The 20,396-nt window shown below is 37.4% G+C and overlaps 1 protein-coding gene across 1 annotated transcript; it reads left to right on the forward strand.

Annotated features, from left to right (window-relative positions):
- Positions 1–384: 384 nt before the first annotated feature.
- slc25a37 (solute carrier family 25 member 37) lies at positions 385–13,499 on the forward strand. The gene is made up of 4 exons (XM_043246920.1): positions 385–734; positions 8,128–8,356; positions 9,046–9,102; positions 10,805–13,499. The coding sequence occupies exons 1-4, from the start codon at positions 543–545 to the stop codon at positions 11,338–11,340; spliced, it is 1,014 nt and encodes a 337-aa protein (XP_043102855.1). The 5' UTR covers positions 385–542; the 3' UTR covers positions 11,341–13,499.
- The last annotated feature ends 6,897 nt before the right edge of the window (positions 13,500–20,396 follow it).

The raw sequence follows: 20,396 nt of genomic DNA on the forward strand, positions 1-20,396 counted from the left end.
ATCTGCGCAGAAAAAAACTCGACAAATACTAATGGTCAAAATACTACTTTTTATTTGCTTATCGTGTCTCATTTTGCCAGCACAAGTAATTAAAACGAGCTGTTTATAATTTATTTATGCATTACCTTATTTATTTCATAGCTAATTGTGTGCCTGTGCTCCTTGAACACCTTCCAGTAACGAATCAGTGAATCATTTTCAACCCATTAAACGACACCGACCGGAACAGAATTGCTCATACTCACAGCAGAATTAAAAAACAGTTTAAACCACTTCTTAAAAGAAGCATCGCGCTAAAAACCGACGGGTTTCCCCACAGCCCTGCGCTTTCTAACGGTCCCGTCAGTCCGAGCTCCGCCTCCCTTCACGCTTTAGCGCTCTCATCGCCCGGCGCGGGGCCGCCGCGTCACGGTGACGTCGCGTCGTCGCCGAGGTGACGCCGTCAGCGCTCGCGCTGGTAGAAATGTGCGGGCTCGCGCTGCGCTCTCACATCTCCGCACATCACCCGTGCGTTTAAGACTCCCCAGCGCCGCCCTTCACGCATGGAGTTGCGCACCGACGCGGTCCTGGCGAGTCTGGAGATGTCGGAGGTGAAAGGCGACGACGGAGCGTCGGAGGGCGACGAGGATTACGAGAGTTTGCCCGCTCACGCGTCCCTGTGCACGCACATGACAGCGGGCGCCGTGGCCGGAGTGCTGGAGCACACGGTCATGTACCCCGTGGACTCGGTCAAGGTAAGCCCGGCACGGAGACCTTCAGCGGGCTCTCCGGCGGGCTGCTTAGCAGCCTGCGCGACGTAGCCGTCGAGCTAACTTTTAAAACAAAGTTAGGCTAGTTGATGACTTGACGGCTCGAACTGCTCCGAAACAACAGTAACTAAGTTTCACCCGCGCGGCCGCTCGTGCTAAGAGTTTAAATGAACGTACTTCCTCTCCAGACGGCGGTTACGGCGTGTTTCAGTTCGTCTGGACGCTGACAGAAGTCCACGCTTCTGCTAACCTCGTGTTAGTGCTGTCAGACTGTTAATGTTTGACATCCATACCTCGTATTTCTCTCTAGGCAGTCATTTCAAGTTTGTTAGGTCCTCAACACGTTTATGGTTCGGAGAGTTGAAACGCTATGCGCTGAGGTCGTTAGTTTGCTACGGTGGTGTTTTAAAACTAATAGTAACCGCTGTAGGTCACTAACGGACAGCACTTGCAAAAAGAGCACATCGTCAAATCGCGCGTGGTTTATTTTAGTTGTGCATTTGTCATCCGAGAAATCTCATGTGAAACAATGCTGCTTAATCGTTAAAAACTGCTTGCAGATAATATTACTGAAATTAAACTTAATTGCACTTAAAGAGATGCTTTCATAGCTGTGTTTCCTTTAAGTACACTTAATAATAATCTCACATTAAAAGCACATTTTAAATAATTTTTAGATTAAGCATTGACGCGCTTTTAAAAGGAGGACACTTATTTTGGTCTTGTTTGAGATGTGACAGAACATTTAAAGTGTTAACTTTATACTACCTTCATCTTTACAAATGCTTCTGTTTACGTGACATACAAATTTTGTTAGAAGTGACATTAAAATATATTTCAGTTCACCGAAAATGCTCGTCGGTACATCTAGCTCAGTTTAATAACTAAATTTAATTTAATTGTAAACTACAACAAAATTTGATTTAATTGTAAATTACATCCAATTAATTTAGTTAAATATTGTTTTAAATAAATATAAAAAAAGTCATTATTTTTTTAAATTAATAATTAAAAATAAATAAATTAAAAAAATTTTAAGCTAAAGTTGGAATTCTGACTTTGTTTCTTTTTAAAATTTCGGTTTCACAATTCACAAAAAAAAAAAAAAAAAAATAAAAAGTTTTGTATTTATTGTAAAGTGTATTATCAGTACATAATTATTTTTTGAAGTAGCCTTCTACTCTTTCTAGAGGGCCTTCCTGTGGCCTTTTTGCAGTATACTTGTTACAAGGCCGATCTACCTTTGAGTAATCTTGGGTTTCGTGGGTCGAGGTCATAATGGAGGTAGTTTATGGCTCACTTTTTTTTCCTGGGGTGTGAACTTATGACTTTGCAGTCAGCTGCCTTGATCTTTGGCCGCTAGGCCGCGGCGTCCTCGATGGAGGAGTTCAGTCGGCGTGACTTTGTCTCGGTCAGTATTTGATCAAATTTTTTGGACGAACGAAAGGTTATCTCCGTTTCTCTCCATTGTACTCGTTATACCCAGAGTGAAAGCGTCGTCTCGTGATGTTGAGTGGAAATGCCATGGTGTTTTTGTGCGTGAGCGTAGCGCTAATCTTCGCTCCGGCTTTAAAACAACAGTTCATTCAAACGTAAGCCTGTCAGCTCGTTCGCCGAACACAACAGTCCTTTGCATCCAGTTCCTTACTGTAGGAATTCTAGCTCTCTCTTCCCAAACCGGTTTTTCGCAGTTCGTCGCGGCGGGACAAAAGTGTCCTAACTTAGTCTTTTGGGAGCTCGTGAGTGAAAGTGATCTGTCGCTGTGCCAGATCGAGCTGCTCTGTGGGGCTTGCGTAGGCTATTGTCGTTGTTTCCTTAGCGGCTGCCAGATTTCACTCGTTTGCTGGTCGCCATAGTGCTGCTCGTCTACTACGTGTCTGGAGAGCACATAGCCACAGAGACGCATCTCATGCCTGACCAACCAGAGGCCCCTGGACTTTACCTGGAAGGAACTGGGCTGTGTGTGTGTGTGTGTGTGTGTGTGTGTGTGTGTGTGTGTGTGTGTGTGTGTGTGTGTGATGGCAGACACAGAGACTGAAACTTGGTCAGAGATCACAGAGGGATACGGCGTTACTGGGACAAAGGGTGAATCTTTCTCACGGTGATGCGCTAAGTCATTTTTCGTCATGACATGCAGAAATATATTTCCTGAAATTAACTTTAATAAGGGGGACACGTTTAACTTTTAATGATTGTTTTTGCTGTCAAATAAAATAAATTCATAATTTTAGGCAGGAAAAGTGGTTTTAAAAGGCTAAATAATAATTTGTATAACAATAATGATGATAATTTGTATTAAAAATGGTCTCTAAAAATTCCAGTCTTCAATTTTGATATTCGTACATAATTAAGGGTGTAAAATGTCATGTGGTACCGCTCACAAAAAAGTTAAATTAATTAATAATATATACTCCCATGATATGAATAAATGAATTAATCAGTGAATAAATGCATAAATATGCTTGATGGGACTATTTGAAAACGATTAATTGTGATGAAGCGCAATATCTACAGTGTAGGCTCTATTGACTTTTTATATACGGTGAAAATATTTGCATGTATATATTTATAGTCATATGAATTGTCATATTTGTATAGAAACATAACAGTAAACTCTCTAAACTATACTTAAAACGTGTTGGAAAAAGTGTTATTTTTTATTTGATGGATTTAGTAAGTTTAATGCAAGCATTTCCTCACGAGCATAAAAGTTTACAAATAAAGAAAACGCATGGCGTACATTTCTAGGAACTTGGCAAACATTTTAAAACGCATCTTTCCTTCCTGTTTTAAAGAGTCTTCCTTTTTGCTGCATAGTTCACGGCGACCCGAGTTTGATTCCCTTCCCGAGGTTTTCTCTCTCTCTCTCTCTCTCTCTCTCTCTCTCTCTCTCTCTCTCTCTCTCTCTCTCTCTCTCTCTCTCTCTCTCTCCAATAAAATCCCCTCTATATCATGTATCAGAAATACAACAGAGGACATCTAATTGATGTTGAGCTAATGTTGAATTATAAAAGTAGGTTATATTATCCCTCCAGCAGAAGATAAGGTGTCAGGCTTTTAATGATTTGTGTGACAGACCGGTAAATCATTTGTCAAACACTGAGAAAGAAATTAGCTAAAAAAACTTCCTCTAAGCTTTGGCTTGGTAAAAAAAAAAAAAAAAAAAAAAAAAAAAACGTCTTCAGGAACGAGGAAAACTGAGATTTGTTGGCGATGTTGATTAGTGACTGCTTAAATTGTATTTGCCTTTTCTAAGCGCGCCTTAAACCTCGTCACTGTGTTATAGTTGGTAATTAATGTCTTGTTGAAACATCTACCCCAACGTGATGTTGCAATTCAGTTCCTGGAGCGCACGCGCGTCTGTAGTCGTCATTCAAGCTGTGGTAAAACTGGAATTTCCAGTGTTTGAGAAAGAGTGGGGGACTTGCCAGCCGTATGAAGTTCGTCACTTCCTAGAAGCACCTCTTTCAGGACGCTTGGTGTGCTTTTCCATACGACCTTTACTCGCACCTCCCTGTCTCCATCTGCAAGCATTCATGCTCCCCTACGATGAGAAAGGTGCACATGGTGCTTCTTTTTTAGCAGACCGCTTTCCATTAATTCAGTTCCCGTATTTACTGAACCCATTTATTTATTTTTTAGCAAATATCCACTTTTCTCAGTTTAGTCAATATCACGTTAAGCCCTTTTGTTTCCCAAAGAGTCTTTGATTTCTCTCTAAAATGTCACGTTGTGAGAGATACATGCACTTAATGTGGTCTAACGCCCACTCGTGTGAAATGGATCACATGGTTCTCTGTGCCGGTGTTTGATAATATTGTGATGCTTGTACAGTTAGAGATGGGCTGTGACTACAACGACGCAAATGAGTTACTGCTTTGTCTGTCTTACAACATAAGCTTTGTGCTCTTTATCTGTTGCATAAATTGAAGTGGTTAATGTTTACTTCGAGGTTTCAGGGCTCCAGTGTAATGTTTGGCGGCACACAGTTTATGTAGATAATTAATATGAATTATATTATTATGAATTAATTGCTTCAGTGAATGCCGTGGCCAGTGATGTTGCTATTTGATCCCACGTTTAACATTTTTAGAATTTGTAGAATTTGATGCAAATATTTCTCCAATGAAATATCAGTTGAACCAAACATACTGTAAATTGGAAATTAATAGCTTGTTACGTAACTTAGACTTTAAAGCGATAGATTATACTTTGTACTTGGCCTTTTGAAAAATGTTCATATTTTCCATAGTTATTTTTCCATGGTCTAACTTGGGGATGCAACGATTTTAGATTTTGTTGGTACGATTATGTTCAGAGGAATGGTTGCGGTTTCATGATTATGATGATTATTATGCGTTTCACAACATTAGTGATGTATAAACTCACATGAACACTCTTTAGATATTAAAGTGATATGACAGATATTAAAATATTTAGTGTTTGTTGCTGGCTTTTGAAGCGGAAATAGGAAGTTCAAGATGAGAAAAGCTTTGTAAGAATTGAGAAGTAAAACCTTTTTTTTTTAATATATATATTTTATTCAGTGTCAGAAATTAGATTCCAGTAAAAAAACTAGTTACTAAACTAAAAAATAACTAAAGTGTCTAACAAAAAAGTTTAAATTTTATTTTTCCAATTAAAATAAACTGCGGTTAGACGTTTGGAGTTAATTTTGAACTAAGCCTCTAATACTGAGCAGAGCTGGATTTATTAGATCAAAAATTGAACTGTATAGGGATGTCGTCAAACAAAACAACAAAAAAAGAGACTCGCTGAATGAAAACGCACATTCCCTCTCTGACAGCAGAGGGCGCTAAACAGCTGAAACAGAGCCGTTGCCCCGGAAACACTAGAAACAAAGCAGCTACTTTCAAATTTAAATGATTTAAATATCCATTCAGATGTTTGTATTCGCAGTGGCATTCATACTTCAGTATTTATTGCCAATAGGCTATTTATTTTAAAATTATTTATTATTCTGTCACGCTTCACATTAGGGCTTTATTATTTAACATTAAAGTAAACTCCCAAGGAAAGATTCTTGAAAACATTAATCATAGGTAATTCAAATATTTAATAACATATTAAAATCAAAGTCATTATAAACTGTGTTTTATAAACTGCTTTATGAAGGTAGACTTTTGTGCACTGTTTTTGTATTTAATGTGTGTGTATATAGTGTGTGTGTATATTTATATTTATTTTTTATAAGAAAAAAGGTATTTAACCTGTTAAACTGTATCATAATACATTTTTTGCTAATAAATTTCAATATTGTGATAATACTATGTACAAGCATTAGCAATTAATCGCAATTAAAAAATGAATAGCGCCATACGCCAAGTCGTATACCAGTACCACTAAATGTACATGATACTCAATGCCTTTATTACAAAAACACAATTTTAGTAGCACTTGACCTTCAAATAACACACATGCACGCACCTATACTCTCAGTAATACAAGCATTGGTTTAAATTACAATCTGCCAGGCCAAAAACCATTAACATAAATAAGAATTGTTTATATCAATAGCCGATTATGTTATGTATGTAGGCTAAATAAACTGCAGTTTCAATAGCAGGTGAAGGTTGACCGCTAGTTTAAACGCCGGGCCTGATGGTGGTAACTACAGAGTGTGACCAGGGCTGATGGGTGGGTCAGGGCAGAGGTCGTAATCTCACACGTCCAGAAGGGTGTGGATGTGCAAGAGTGTCTTTTGCATTTTGGGCGGGACGTTTTGAAATTGATTAACAGGCCGTTATTTACACACACACACACACACACACAAGTACAACACACACACACTCACATTCTTGCCATGACTGTCACCTCTCATCTATGACAGTTGCTTGATAGTAACCCGTTCACTTTAAGTGCTCATGTAATGTCTGTGGTGCAAATTTAGATTAGGCCGGCCTTTCCACCTTCCTGCTTAACTAAAGCAAACTAACTTCCATAGCTCTTCGCTCAGCTGATTTCCTACATATCTGTGCTAGTTTTGTGTGTCTCACATGTATTTCATGCGTCATGTGTAATAATACATTAGGAAAGGTACAACAGAGTTGCAACTTTATACTTTTGTTTTTAATTGCAGTGCAAGAAGAAGAATGTTGCTTTGTGACAGTTTTTCATTCCCAAAAAATGACTCATTGAAGGAAGTTTTTTTCAGGGGAAGTGTAACCCATTCAGGTTTGAAGTTTCAAATATGTTCGTAGCATCACATGTATTATTTAACTACATTTGTGGAAACTACATTGGCTTAGCGTTTCCTGTGGCATATTGTTCTGCTCTTCTGCTTTTCGTTTTCTAAAGCCCTCCAGAATGCACCGAAATGTTGGCTATTCCTAAAGTATTTGCGGTAGTTTGTAAAGTTATTGCTGTAATTGTTGTTATAGTAAAGCATTAGTTGAGGTTACAGGAGACGGGGTCCTCTCTGATGAATGTTTTCAGGGAGATCTCTCTTATTTCAGGATATTCCAGTTAGCTTTAGCTGTTTGATGACAGGGATTTTATGATAGAAGTTTTGAGCAAATTCAGACATATCTGGGTGTCAGTCTAGTTAAGGAAGAGCTAATTAAACTATATATATATATAATACTGTAAACTGTTAGATATCGCAGGTGTATAGATAAAAATGTTGTAACAAGTATGTACTCTATTTTTTTATTTTTTTTATTTTTTTATTTATTTATTTTTTTTTTCAGTGGATCATTTGAAATTCCCCTAAATGTTCAGAATCACTATTAAGGCAGTTTGTCTGAATCAGAATGACTTTTAATACATCTAGAAATATTCATGCGCGGTCAAAAAGCCTGGGAAGCCAGTATGAATTATACTCCCTCCAGAGGTATCGGCGGCAAAAAGCTGGTTGGTGGTGTTGCTCAGACGTCTCTTCGTGTCTGATCGGGTGGTTTTCAGGCAGAATAAGCTTCAGTTTGCGGGTCAGGCTTGATTCTGATCGCCTCCTGTGCCCCTCGGTCTGCGTATGTTATGAGGGCTCTTGCCAAATCATTCACGTTTAACAAAGCATGTTTTTATAACGGAGCCCAAATGTTGGGTAAGCACAAAGATTGACTGCTTCTATCTCTGTCTACATATTGATAGTATTTCCTTCCCTTTTTTGTTAACAATTTAACCATCCTTTTTGTGTCGGAAAAATCTATCTATTTTTAGGGTCTCTGTAAATGATGTATATTTTTTTGGTGGAATTGAATACGACAACAGAAATGCGTTTGAGGCGAAACTGACACAACTGATTTCCATGATTTGCTTCCTAAACGTTGTTCGTAAATGTAAATTTAGTTTTGTGTATCAAGTATTTATTTATTTTTTGACTCGATAGGCTTACGTACCGCTGTCTTTCTTCTTTCAGACACGTATGCAGAGTTTACAGCCGGATCCAAAGGCTCAGTACCGCAGCGTGTACGGCGCACTGAAGAGGATTGTGCGGACAGAGGGCCTCCTTCGGCCCTTGAGGGGCCTCAATATCACTGTGCTGGGGGCCGGTCCTGCACATGCACTGTATTTCGCCTGCTACGAGCGGATCAAGCGCAGCCTTAGTGACGTCATACAGAACGGAGGCAACAGTCACATTGCTAACGGTAGGAGAAGGGATTATTCTGCGGGGGCTTAAAGGGATGGATCTAACTAAATGGAAAACTTTTTATTTTACTGGCCCTCAGGCCAACTAGACTTTTTTTTTTTTTTTTTTTTTTGAACGGTGTAGGAGATTTTTAGCTGAAACCGTCGTCCTTGGTGATTCGTTAAACGCAATCAGCAGCTTCCTGCACTTGAGAATTAAAAAAAAAAAAAAAAAAAAACGTATCTGGGAATGTAAACAAAATGCATCTCTGTGGCTACTGACTAATATAGAGGGCTTATGAAGCAAAGCAATTGGTCTGTGCAAGAAGCTGATGTATAGCAAATGTGTGTGTGTGTGTGTGTGTGTGTGTGTGTATATGTATGTGTATGTGTGTGTATATGTATGTATGTATGTGTATATTTTTATTGTTCTACTGAAGAAGAAAGTCACCTATGTCTTGAAAGGGCTGAGAGTAAGCAAGTTCATTTCCAATTTCAAAACTGGAGTAAAAGATCATTTATCTCTTATTTTGTCAGGTTCAAGTTTGTTGTGCATCCATTATGCCATTTTTCTGTGCAAAAGGAACAGAAAGTGGAGTGCTCTTTTGTAAATGGAGCATATGACTATACGAGATACTGTTCTGTTTTTTCAACATATTGTGACTTGATACGGGGACGTACATAACTTTTCTTCTCTTTTCCACTTCAGGTGTGGCGGGAAGTGTTGCCACTGTCCTCCACGATGCTATCATGAACCCAGCAGAAGGTATTCTTCTACTGTCAATACCAGTCAAAAATTAAGCTTTTACTTTAAAACTGTAAAGTGGTTTGTTTTGGGGTTTTCAAGCTAACTGTAGCAGAATACGCCCAAGAAATTAAATTTTTCATCAACAATCATTTTAGCCGGTAATTCAACTTTTAGTCAGCTGATTTTCCTGCATTTCTAACATTTTAACTTTGTTTGGAAACCCTGGTCTAGACAATACAAACAAAAATGTCATTTAAAATCAAGTGAGTTGTTATTATTACCCCTTTATCGTCATTATTGTATAATATATAATTAATATTACAGTGTGAAAAAATTATTTTAACGATGTTACTTTATTGGTTGATTTTTAGTATAATACTACCAGAAATGCTGCAAAAATTGTTGCTGGATTAAAACATCTTACTTTGTGCAATTCTGCCCTCCCGAGTATTTGAAAACACAAACCGTGCATCGTTTCAAAGGCAGTTTGGCTGGTTAGCAAAGGCGGCCTCTACAGTCAGACACTGATGTAGGTCACAATAGTAAAGAAAGTATCACAATATAACGCTGCAGTGGTGCTGAGTTTTTGTGGGCCACCTCAGAGGTTGGCGTCACCCTGCTTCCCTCAACAAAAATCCACTAGGAATTTCTTGGATTATTGCTGAAAATAATCTCCACGACCAGCAAAAGTTCTTGCATGACTACCACATGTAGTGTTCTTTGTGGTAATCTTCACAACTGAACACACTTACTGATGCATTTTGTGTAAAGCGTGAAAATATCTTGAGTTTGTGTTCAAAAATTCCTTGGAAAATATGGGTTTTTAATGAGCAGTTTTATCACATATTAACAGATGGGTGGGCGATATGACTTAAATCGTAATTTTCTGTCTACATTTACATTTAGTCATTTAGCAGACGCTTTTTATCCAAAGCGACGTACAAATGAGAGGCAATAGAAGCAATTTATATCAACAAAAGGGCAGTAGTGCATAACTGCTCTGAGTGGGGTCTTGGCTTACCTAACGCAGACACGAGGCTTTTTTTTTTTTTTTTTTTTTAAAGGAAAGGATAGGAAAGAGCAGTAGAAGAAGAAAGTGCTAGTGATGTTGGGTCAAGTGTAAACGAAAAAGATGAGTTTGGAGTTGGTTTTTGAAGATTGCTAGTGACTCTGCTGCCCTAGTGGCAACGGGCAGATCGTTCCACCAGCGAGGAACAGACCAGGTGAAGGTGCGCAAGACTCCTTTCGTTTGCAGAGCGTAGGCACCTGGAGGGAACATATGATTTAATTAGTGAGTGTAAGTACGAGGGAGCGGAGTCTGTGATTGTCCTGTAGGCCAGCATCAGGGATTTGAATTTGATGCGGGCATCTATAGGAAGCCAGTGTAAACTAATGAAGAGGGGCGTGACGTGGGCCCTCCTTGGTTCGTTGAAGACCACCCTTGCCGCTGCATTCTGGACCATCTGAAGAGGTCTGGTTGTAGAGGCTGGGAGGCCAGCAGAAAATTAATGCAGAAACAGTGGGATCGTCTGGTTGAAAGGAGAGATGGAGTTGAGTGTCGTCAGCATAGCAGTGATATGAGAAGCCATGTTTCAGGATGACAGAACCCTGTGATGTCATGTAGATGGGAAAAAAGCAGTGGCCCAAGTACTGAGCCCTGAGGCAACTGTCTGAACTGTCTAAACTACATACATTGTCTTCTTCGCTGTCTCTCTCTCAGTGGTGAAGCAGAGGATGCAGATGTATAACTCTCCGTACCGCAGCCTGTATGACTGCGTCCTGACGGTCAGCCGCAAAGAAGGACTAGCCGCCTTCTACCGCAGCTACAGCACTCAACTGACCATGAACATCCCCTTCCAGGCCGTCCACTTCATCACCTACGAGTTCATGCAGGAACACTTCAACCCCGAGCGGCAGTACCGTCCCGAGACGCACATCCTGTCGGGAGCGGCGGCCGGGGCCGTGTCTGCCGCCGTGACCACTCCCCTGGACGTGTGCAAGACGCTCCTCAACACGCAGGAGAACGTGGCGCTCAGCTCGGCGCACGTCAGCGGACATCTCTCGGGCATGGTCAACGCCCTCAGGACGGTGTACCGGCTGGGCGGCGTGCCGGCCTTCTTCAAGGGCGTCCGGGCGCGGGTCATTTACCAGATGCCGTCTACGGCCATCGCCTGGTCCGTGTACGAGTTCTTCAAATACTTTCTGACCCGACAGGAGCCGCACATCCAGGAAGCTCACAAGGCCGGCCCTACGTGAGGCCCGGCGGCCGGCGCCCAATCCGCTCGGACCAGCCAAAGAGCGAGGATCGACTGGGAATGTAGTTGCTCCGTTCTTATGCAGTAAACACTCCAGTTTGTCGCTAACCTATTAATTTATTGGAAGACTTTGATGTTGTTGCAAGAATGTATTGGCGCTGCACACTACAGAACGCTTCTTGTAAAACATGACGGAAACAGGAAGGTAAAAACGTGTAGATGTTTCGTTTGTATTATCACTAGCGTAATGTATTTATGATTGAGCGTGACGGTGTGCGTGTATGTACATGTATGTCTGTGTTTGCACACACACCGTTGGCTCAATGACACAACAAACCTGTGCGCTGAAATATTTTTTATTTTATTGCCTTTTTCTGGACTTCTTAATATTTTGAGGTTCAGGAGAGTTCGCTTTTATTATTTTTATTAGTATTTTATAATTGAAGACATTCCTGCTCAAGAATAAGACCAATTTTTATTTGATTAATATTATTTTTTATTGCCTAATCATTTATGAAAGCTGCCTGAGCTTATACTTTTTCAGTATATTGACGCACATCGATCTCAGTCAGGGAAGATGGCGTCTTTAATTGGACTTGAATGAAAATGTGGCCGTAATATCAACATTTCAATGTTCCTGAGGTTTTGGCCTCGGGAATTTGTACGACAGGGAACAAACGCTGCCTCATTTTTATTCACGTTCAATTAAATTTGATAAATCCCGACAGAAGTTCAAGACTAAATTATTTGCGTCATGAAAACTCCCATCCATATATATATATATATATATATATATATATATATATATATATATATATATATATATATATATATATATATATATATATATATATATATTATTATATATATATTATTATATATATATATATATATATATATATATAAGATGAACTGATCCCCTATTGAGATTTGATTTGAAATTGGATGCTAATTTAATCAACGATTTCACCACACTAAAGCGCTTATGATTTCTAAATTCATAGTGTATGCTCTGCTGATTTACTCTAAATGATTTTTATCTGAGCAGAAGCTAGTTTTTTGTGCGTGAAAGCTTTCTTTTGCTGTTTAAGGACATAGTTGTCAACAATGCTATATATATATATATTAGCAGTCAAGCCTGTGATATAATTATGAGATGTGATCTATGCAGTGGGTTTTGAAGATTTCCTGCTTGTTAAAACCCTGAGAACCGAGAGCGTGCAGCTTAAATCCCAAACCTTTATTCCTCAATGAAGTCGATAGGAGTTTTCATAGCTGTGGCAGTCTTATGCGAGTCTGGGAGCAGATTTATTGGGTTTCTGAGCTGTTTGTGAACGTGCAGCCGACTCATCTTTTGTGTTCTGCCTCTCTGTGAAGCTCTCCGGTCGTCCATTCAGAAGAAAGCTCGCCTTGTTTTCCAGAAATAGGCCTTAGTCAGAGGTGACGGCATATTTAATTTGTTACGAATGAAAATAAGGCCGCATGAGACATCGGGGAGCCGAGAAAGGTGGCTTTTCCGTGTTTTGCAGGTTCAACTAATTGGGCTTCTTGCACTAAACTCAAACTTAAATCAGTAGTTAAATCTATTCATTTTTAAATACCTTACTCGTCTTTGTTGCTCCAAACCGGTATACATTTCGTTCTGCTACACAACACAGATGATGTTTTAAAATTGTAATAGTTTTTGTCTATCCTTTTGAAATCACATGAACGTTCAAGCTTTAAAAAAAAAAGTCATAAAGATAATTCATATCCATCAAGTGGTTAAGGCCAAGTCTTCTTAAGAGACACAAATGCTTTATAACGAACCGATTTGATTTAAGCTTTGATTGGCATATAAACATTGATCGACAGACGTGCATCAAATGGTTTCTTATCAAAAATAGTTGTCACGTGTCAGACGAGTACACATAAGCCTCTGTAGACTTTCATCAGACGCATGCGCGCGTTAACTTCCGGTCTGTGTTTATCGGTCTGGTCAGTGCCGCCGGCTCCAAACGCAGCTCATGATGAAGAATAAACTTGGTCTCAGGTTATTGTGCTGTGGGAATTATTTCCCATGCATTTATTTATTTGTGGCGACCTGCCACGTTTTTCCAAAAGCCTTCCTTTAAAAAATGAGCACGTGATGCACGTTTAAAAATCAAACAGAGGGTGTTTTTTGTGCTTAGAAAATGTCCTATTCGTTTAATCCTGCATGCAAGGCAGCCTTTGCGAGCTCAGAGCTGCTTCGTCTACAGCCGATACCGGAAACCTAAGTTTCTTGCTCTTAAGCGCCTCCTGCTGGCAGAGAATGAATGTGCATCTTTAATAAACCCGTACGATTTCCGCAGCAAACCCATTTTTTGGGTTTGTAAAGGTTTACGGAGGAACAGTTCTCTCAATGTGCCAGTCTTGTAGTTTAACAAACTAGTTTTCATTCCCATCAGATGACACGCATCACGTGCTCTCATGGTCTGTGGTGAAATCGCACTGGAATCACGCACAAAAATGACGAGAGGAATGGGTCTGTAAATAGTGTACAGTACAAGAGTCGCTCGTTTCGACAACTTTTGATTTGAATTGCTTCTGTTTTATCGGCCTTTCGGCTCTTGATTTGAAGACGCGGGACGTCCCGTTAGAGGACCGTCGGATGAAACGCGCGCCAAAAGCCTTAGATATGGTTACCTTTGTGATCTATGCAGAGGCTGTAGTGCTAATATCATCGATTAATCGCTTCCAAAATAAACCTGTGCAGTCTGTGCAGTACGTATATTTTATTATGCATGTGTAAATACACCCACATACATTATATGTAGATTTTTTTTTTTAGTGCTGCCAAATTATTATTATCGCGATCAGTCGCGTCCAAAATAAGTTTTGTTTGCATTATATGTCTGTACTGTTTATTATATATATATATATATATATATATATATATATATATATATATATATATATATATATATATATATATATATATATACACATTCTAAACATATTTAATATATAAAAATACAAGTTTTGAATATGTTTATATATATATATATATATATATATATATATATAGATATAGATATCTCAGAACACATATCATGCAAAAAAAACCTTTTCGATTTAATGAATCGCTTGACAGCACTATATTCATATAATTTAATTTCTATAACTATATATAAACAAATGTTTTTCCTTAAACATATGCAGGTCTGTCTGTTATTATGTACCTAGTAAATGTACACATTAAAGAAGCCCTTGACTTTGGCTGTGATTAACGGTGTGACAGCACTAGTTTCTGGTTTTATTGGGCTGACCGGTTCATCCGTTCTGTCCGGTCCGTGCCTTTCCGGTGTCCTCTCTCACTTCCCGTGTCCTCTCTCTTCTGTTTATTTCATCTCAGCGGGTTTGGACGCGGTTCCTAACGCCGGTCCAGAATGAGATTGTTGTTTATTTGCCTTCTGATTAAACGCTTATTGGTCTGCCGCGTCGCTCGCATCCAGGAACCAAAGAAGTGGTCTTAGTCACTCAACATTACAGTATAGCTTATAAATCACTAACCCCTCGGGATGAGGCTAGCGTTTGGCGTACTGAGACATGCATAGCGATTTTTTATTTTATTTTCATTTTTATGATGCATAGTTCGCTCATTCCAGCCTATTAGGTATTTTTTTTATTTCATTTTATTGTATTTAATTTGATGGACTGACTTGATTTCCGTTACCCCGTGGGTTCACTTCCTCTGGGTCCGGCATTTTTAAACGCTTCCTATCTGTAATTGCTCCGCGAAACTACAGCCGTTTTGAAATACACGTTGTATTCGAGGCCGTTTTTAACAGCGTGGGGTTTGCCTTCGGGTCCATTATTAACACCATTCCGTTGTTGATCATCATTAAGTACCGTGCTCTTAAAAAAAACACTCAAAACTTGCTCGCTGCAGGGAAGAAGTGCTGCGGCGCTTCACTCCTCGCCTCCGCCGCTCCGCGCGCACAGTGCAGAAAAAGTAGTGCCATCTAGTGTATTCGAGTCATGTTTTTTCATATTTTTACTGCAACGATGTAGGACGTAGACTCTAAAAGTGATCGGTGGAAATGCTGCTACAGTTTGAAACACTGGAGCTGAAATAAAATGCACAATGATCAAAGGACACTCGTCTTGTTGTATGTTTGTAACGCTCGGTGTTTGTCATGAACGCGTGAAGAGCATGAAAGAATAATTCAGAAACTGCGTGTTTCATGCAACTAGCTGTTTAAGATGCTTCTCTTGAGCTATGAAATGCATAAATGGTATTTGGACAGTATTTCAAATGTTTTAACTTATTCTGGTTAAATAAATGAATTGGTGTTATGAATTAAAATTAATCAATTAAAACGGCAAGTATTGTATAATATAGACTTGAATTATATAAATGACTGAGTTTTACCTGAATGTTTGTCAGTGTGGTTTTATTGTTCACTTTTTGTATTATTATTTTTATTTATTTTTTTATAGGACAGAGCTTCAATTTAATTGTAGTTTATTTTTTCCATTTCCATTTATTGTAATTTAAGTAGGGTTTGATTAGAACTAAGTTAAATGTTATACAAACAAACAAAAAAAAAACCCATCTGACCACTGCGAAAGAAAATACGTGTAAAGACATTTGCGTAATTGGGCTTTTAAGGAAATAAATACTGACATTAAATAATATGTCGTTATTATAAAAGTGTTTCTGAGAGAAACCTCTGTTGACTGAAGAGGGCGCTGTTGGCCAGAGAATATGACATTACAAAAAAATTAGTCAAAAAAATTGAACGGTCCTGATTTGTAAAAAAAAAAAAAAAAAAAAAAAAAGTTTAAAAGAATCAAACAATGTGAAAACTAAAAAAAAAAAATATATATATATATATATATATATATATATATATATATATATATTGTGTGTGTGTGTGTGTGTGTGTGTATGTATATATATATATATATATATATATATATATATATATATATATATATATATATATATATATATATACACAATATTTTATATATACACAATATTTTGTTATATATACACAATATTTTGTTTTATATATATATATATATATATATATATATATAATATTGTAGTTTTAATGATTATAGTTAATGTACTTATAGTTATTTTAGTATACTAGAGTAAAATTTTTTTGCTTTGGCAACAAGATGTAATTACTATATTAATAATAATAATATAAATATTATATTATATATTTATATATATTAATATATATATATATTAATATATATATATTTATATATATTAATATATATATATTTATATATATTAATATATATATATATATATATATATATATATATATATATATATATATATATATATATATATATATATATATATATACACACATTACATAAAACATTTTTCAGTGGCTTTATTATTATTATTTTGCCTTTTTAACAGGCTTCCATAAAGTTCGATTCTAAAATCAGAAATTAACGTTACATATGCTTTTAATGTTTTATTGGGCATAAACTCATGCAGCTGTGTCTTTAGATGCAAAAGCGCGTTTCCTTCACCTGACGAAAGCCTGGGAGGCGGCGAGGGACAGAAGCTCTCAGTCAGTTTGTCTGCGTCTCTCCGAGGGAAAACAACGTCCTCTGTTCTCCAGTTGTGACACAACATGTCTGAGGACACGTACACACTCCCCACACACCACTCGGGCCTCGTTTGGCCTTTTTGTTTGCTCTTGTCTGAGATGGTTGTTTATCTGGGAGGTATAAAAAGATAGTCCTTCATCATCCTGTGCTGAAATGTCCCCGTAACCGTCCCAATCGCTTCATCTGCGCGCGCTTATCCCCACATCGCAAATAAAGCGGGTCAAGGGTCCAGGTCTTAAGTGTGCGCTCACAGCAAATATTCTTCTGCGTGCATCTGAATCGTCCTTTTCTTAGGTTTTGGTCTTCTTATTAGCTCAGATAGGACCGTTTCTGTGGTCGACTTTGAGAATCGGGAGGATGTGCTGTTGAGCGTTGTCTTATCAGTTTGGACAAATTTGTCACGGCATATTGCAGCTCTGACAAAGGCTGTCTTTGTGGAGGAGGTGAACGTGGCCGGCACTGCCGCAGAGGAGATCCTGTTTGTTTTGCCGAGCTTCAGTGAAGGCCGTAATGGTCTTACAAGCACACTGTGAGCTCAATCTTAAGAGCCCATCAGATGCGATAGGGACAGAATTTAGGGTTCCCAGAGACAAAATTCACTTTTTTTTTTTTAAAAAAAGAGAAATATACGCTGCAAAAAAGTGATGCCCCTCCTCTGTGTTTTTATCTTGTTTTTTGGAAATGTGCACACATTCTTGAATCAAGAAACATTTACTTGACTAGAAGAATAGGTTTTCTGATAAAATGTATTGAAATTGAGTTTGTGCTTTGAAAATCTGCTAATAGAAGATTAATAATAATGAAAAACTACCCCACTGATGTTCTTTAAACATATGCTTACTTAAATCTGGTAGATGTTATTTTAATAAATCCTGCTTTGTGTGTGTGTATATATATATATATATATATATATATATATATATATATATATATATTTATATATTTATACACAAAAATATATAAAAAATAAAATATTTTATATATATATATATATATATATATATATATATATATATATATATATATATATATATTTTTATACAATCAATGTTTGAAAATATGAAATAAAATATAAATATTAATACATACTACTACTACTACTACTACAACTATAATAATAATGACATTTTATAAAATATCTTATTTTTTAAAATATTTTTTTTTTTCAGAAAACTAGACTTTTAGCCTTTTTGTGGTAAATTTATTTTTATCTTCTATTTATATTTAGATATTTCTATGTATTTCTAATATTTCTATGTTATTAACCAGCTAGTGCTTGTGGCAAAAACGTCAGCAAAATGAACAAAGATTTGCACCTGCGCAATTATATTTTTTTTCCTCTTTTTTTTTTTTTTTTTTTTTGTCTTTTTGTTGGAGAGTTGAGCGTTATAACCAATCAAACACGTGACTGCTGATCTTCAGAAGGCATCGCCCAATCAGAAGCGCTTAGATCAGTCAGCTGTTCACCGGAGCTGTTTTAAGTGCCAGACCTTTTATTATCGCCGTATCTGCACTTTGTCTTTCTTAAGGAATACGTTTACATTCTAAATAGTAAAACAATATATATTTTTATTGCATTGTTACTTCAACACACATTTCTATACATTGCGGTTTTTATGTCCACGTTAATTAACCTAAATCTAAAAACATACGTTTTTGAGCCTATTATATAAAACGTGTGCGAAATCTAATCCACAAATCTGTAAATGAATGATTTTTCCTGAAATGGTAGGTGTGGGATAAATCCCAGTTGCTTTGCTTTTTCCGATTTCAGTGAAAATAATATAATGTCACAGCGTTACTCTGCTGCTTTTCTACAACTCAGACAGTACTGCAGCGTGCCATGTTGTTTCTGACTCGTATCCACTTCTGAATAGTGTCTAATAAATCACTGATCTCAATCTGTATTTTGAAGAGCCAGTTTGACGACGTGTTTGAGGACGACGCTCCTTCGGTCGGTTTACAAGACAATGAGTGTTCACGTTACACTGTGTGTGTGTGTGTGTGTGTTGGGCAAGATCGGCGTTTAAGTGTGCTCATCAATAAAGCATTTGGGCTTACGCACATCTATATACACAGAAAAGGGTGGAGTGAAAGATATTCAGGGAGTAGTTTGAGTGCTCATTAGTTTCAAAAGCACGTATCCCGCTTTGAACAACAGGTGTGAGAAGAGCAGTGACAGCTCGTCTAATCGGATGACATCAATCTCCTCAAGAAAGCACAGTTTAGCAACAACTGGCAGGTCGACTTTCAGTGCCGTGCAGCATCTGCTTTAAATGAGCCCGTATAGAGATATTAGAGGTAGTCTTACAAAATATACGTTGTCTGCGTTTCAAAATAATAACGCTTTTTAATATTTTGTAATGCTAAAAATAACAATGTGCTATTTGCTTCAGGTGATAATAGCTTTTAATTGAATTTTTAATTTTAATAAAGTTGTTCTTTATGTCTGATTGCCAATGGCAATGCAATGTTAAAATACCAGTTAGACTGAGTGCGAAATGATTGCCATGTTTTCAGATACTTCATTGGGCGCTATTTACAATCATATGAAAATGTACTTTATATTAATTTATGTTAAGTGCAATTAGTTGAATTAAGAGCGCTTGTAATTTCGTAGTTACTTCTATTGTCGTTGAAATAGGCTTAAACCGCTAAATGGGTTTTTGATACCTACGATAATAAGACAATGTCGTCGTATTTGAAAATTGTATGTTATTTCTTAAAGGAACAGGTCACCCAAAAATGAAGATTCGGTCATCATTTACTCATTTCGGATCGGTGTGAATTTATTTCTTCTGCCAAACACAAAAGAAGATGTTTTGAAAAAGGTTTGTAACCAGGGCTGATTTGGGTCACCATTGGTTTTCACAGTATTTTTTTTTCCTGCTATGGAAGTCAATAGTGACCCAAAACAGCCCTGGTTACAAACTTTTTTCAAAACATCTTCCTTTGTGTTCGGCAGAACAAAGAAACTCATGCAGGTTTGGAAATACTCGAGGATCAGTAACATCATTCATGCCAAAAATCATTACAGTGAGGATCATGTTCCATTAAGATATTTTGTACAATATATTAAAACTAATATGCATTGCTAAGAACTTCATTTCCACAACTGCTTTTCTCGGTATTTAGATTTTTTTGCACCCTCAGATTTGTACGTATTGTCCGATCCTACCATACATTCAGATGATGTACATTTTATGTCTTAATTACATAAAATGTACACTTATTACACTTATGATCCAGGGTCACAGCTGAAGCTACAATTTAGCATATCTAAAATATATTAACTTTAAATGTAATATTACGTCACACACAGTTAAAATGATAATCAAGTTTAAGTCAAGTGATTTGCTATATTAGTCAACACATCAGATACGCGTGTGCTTCTATAAATCACAACAAAATTATAATTTTCAAAGTGTATTTAATTGTGTAATTAAT

This window comes from Puntigrus tetrazona, chromosome 8 (assembly GCF_018831695.1).
Source record: "Puntigrus tetrazona isolate hp1 chromosome 8, ASM1883169v1, whole genome shotgun sequence".
NCBI lineage: Eukaryota > Metazoa > Chordata > Actinopteri > Cypriniformes > Cyprinidae > Puntigrus > Puntigrus tetrazona.

What these genes read in the sequence shown, in the direction of transcription:
- slc25a37 (XM_043246920.1), top strand. Translation starts at nt 543, where the DNA reads ATGGAGTTGCGCACCGACGCGGTCCTGGCGAGTCTGGAGATGTCGGAG. An exon ending in ACCCCGTGGACTCGGTCAAG is followed by an intron (nt 735 to 8,127) that starts GTAAGCCCGGCA and finishes TTCTTCTTTCAG; the next exon opens with ACACGTATGCAGAGTTTACA. An exon ending in CAACAGTCACATTGCTAACG is followed by an intron (nt 8,357 to 9,045) that starts GTAGGAGAAGGG and finishes TTTCCACTTCAG; the next exon opens with GTGTGGCGGGAAGTGTTGCC.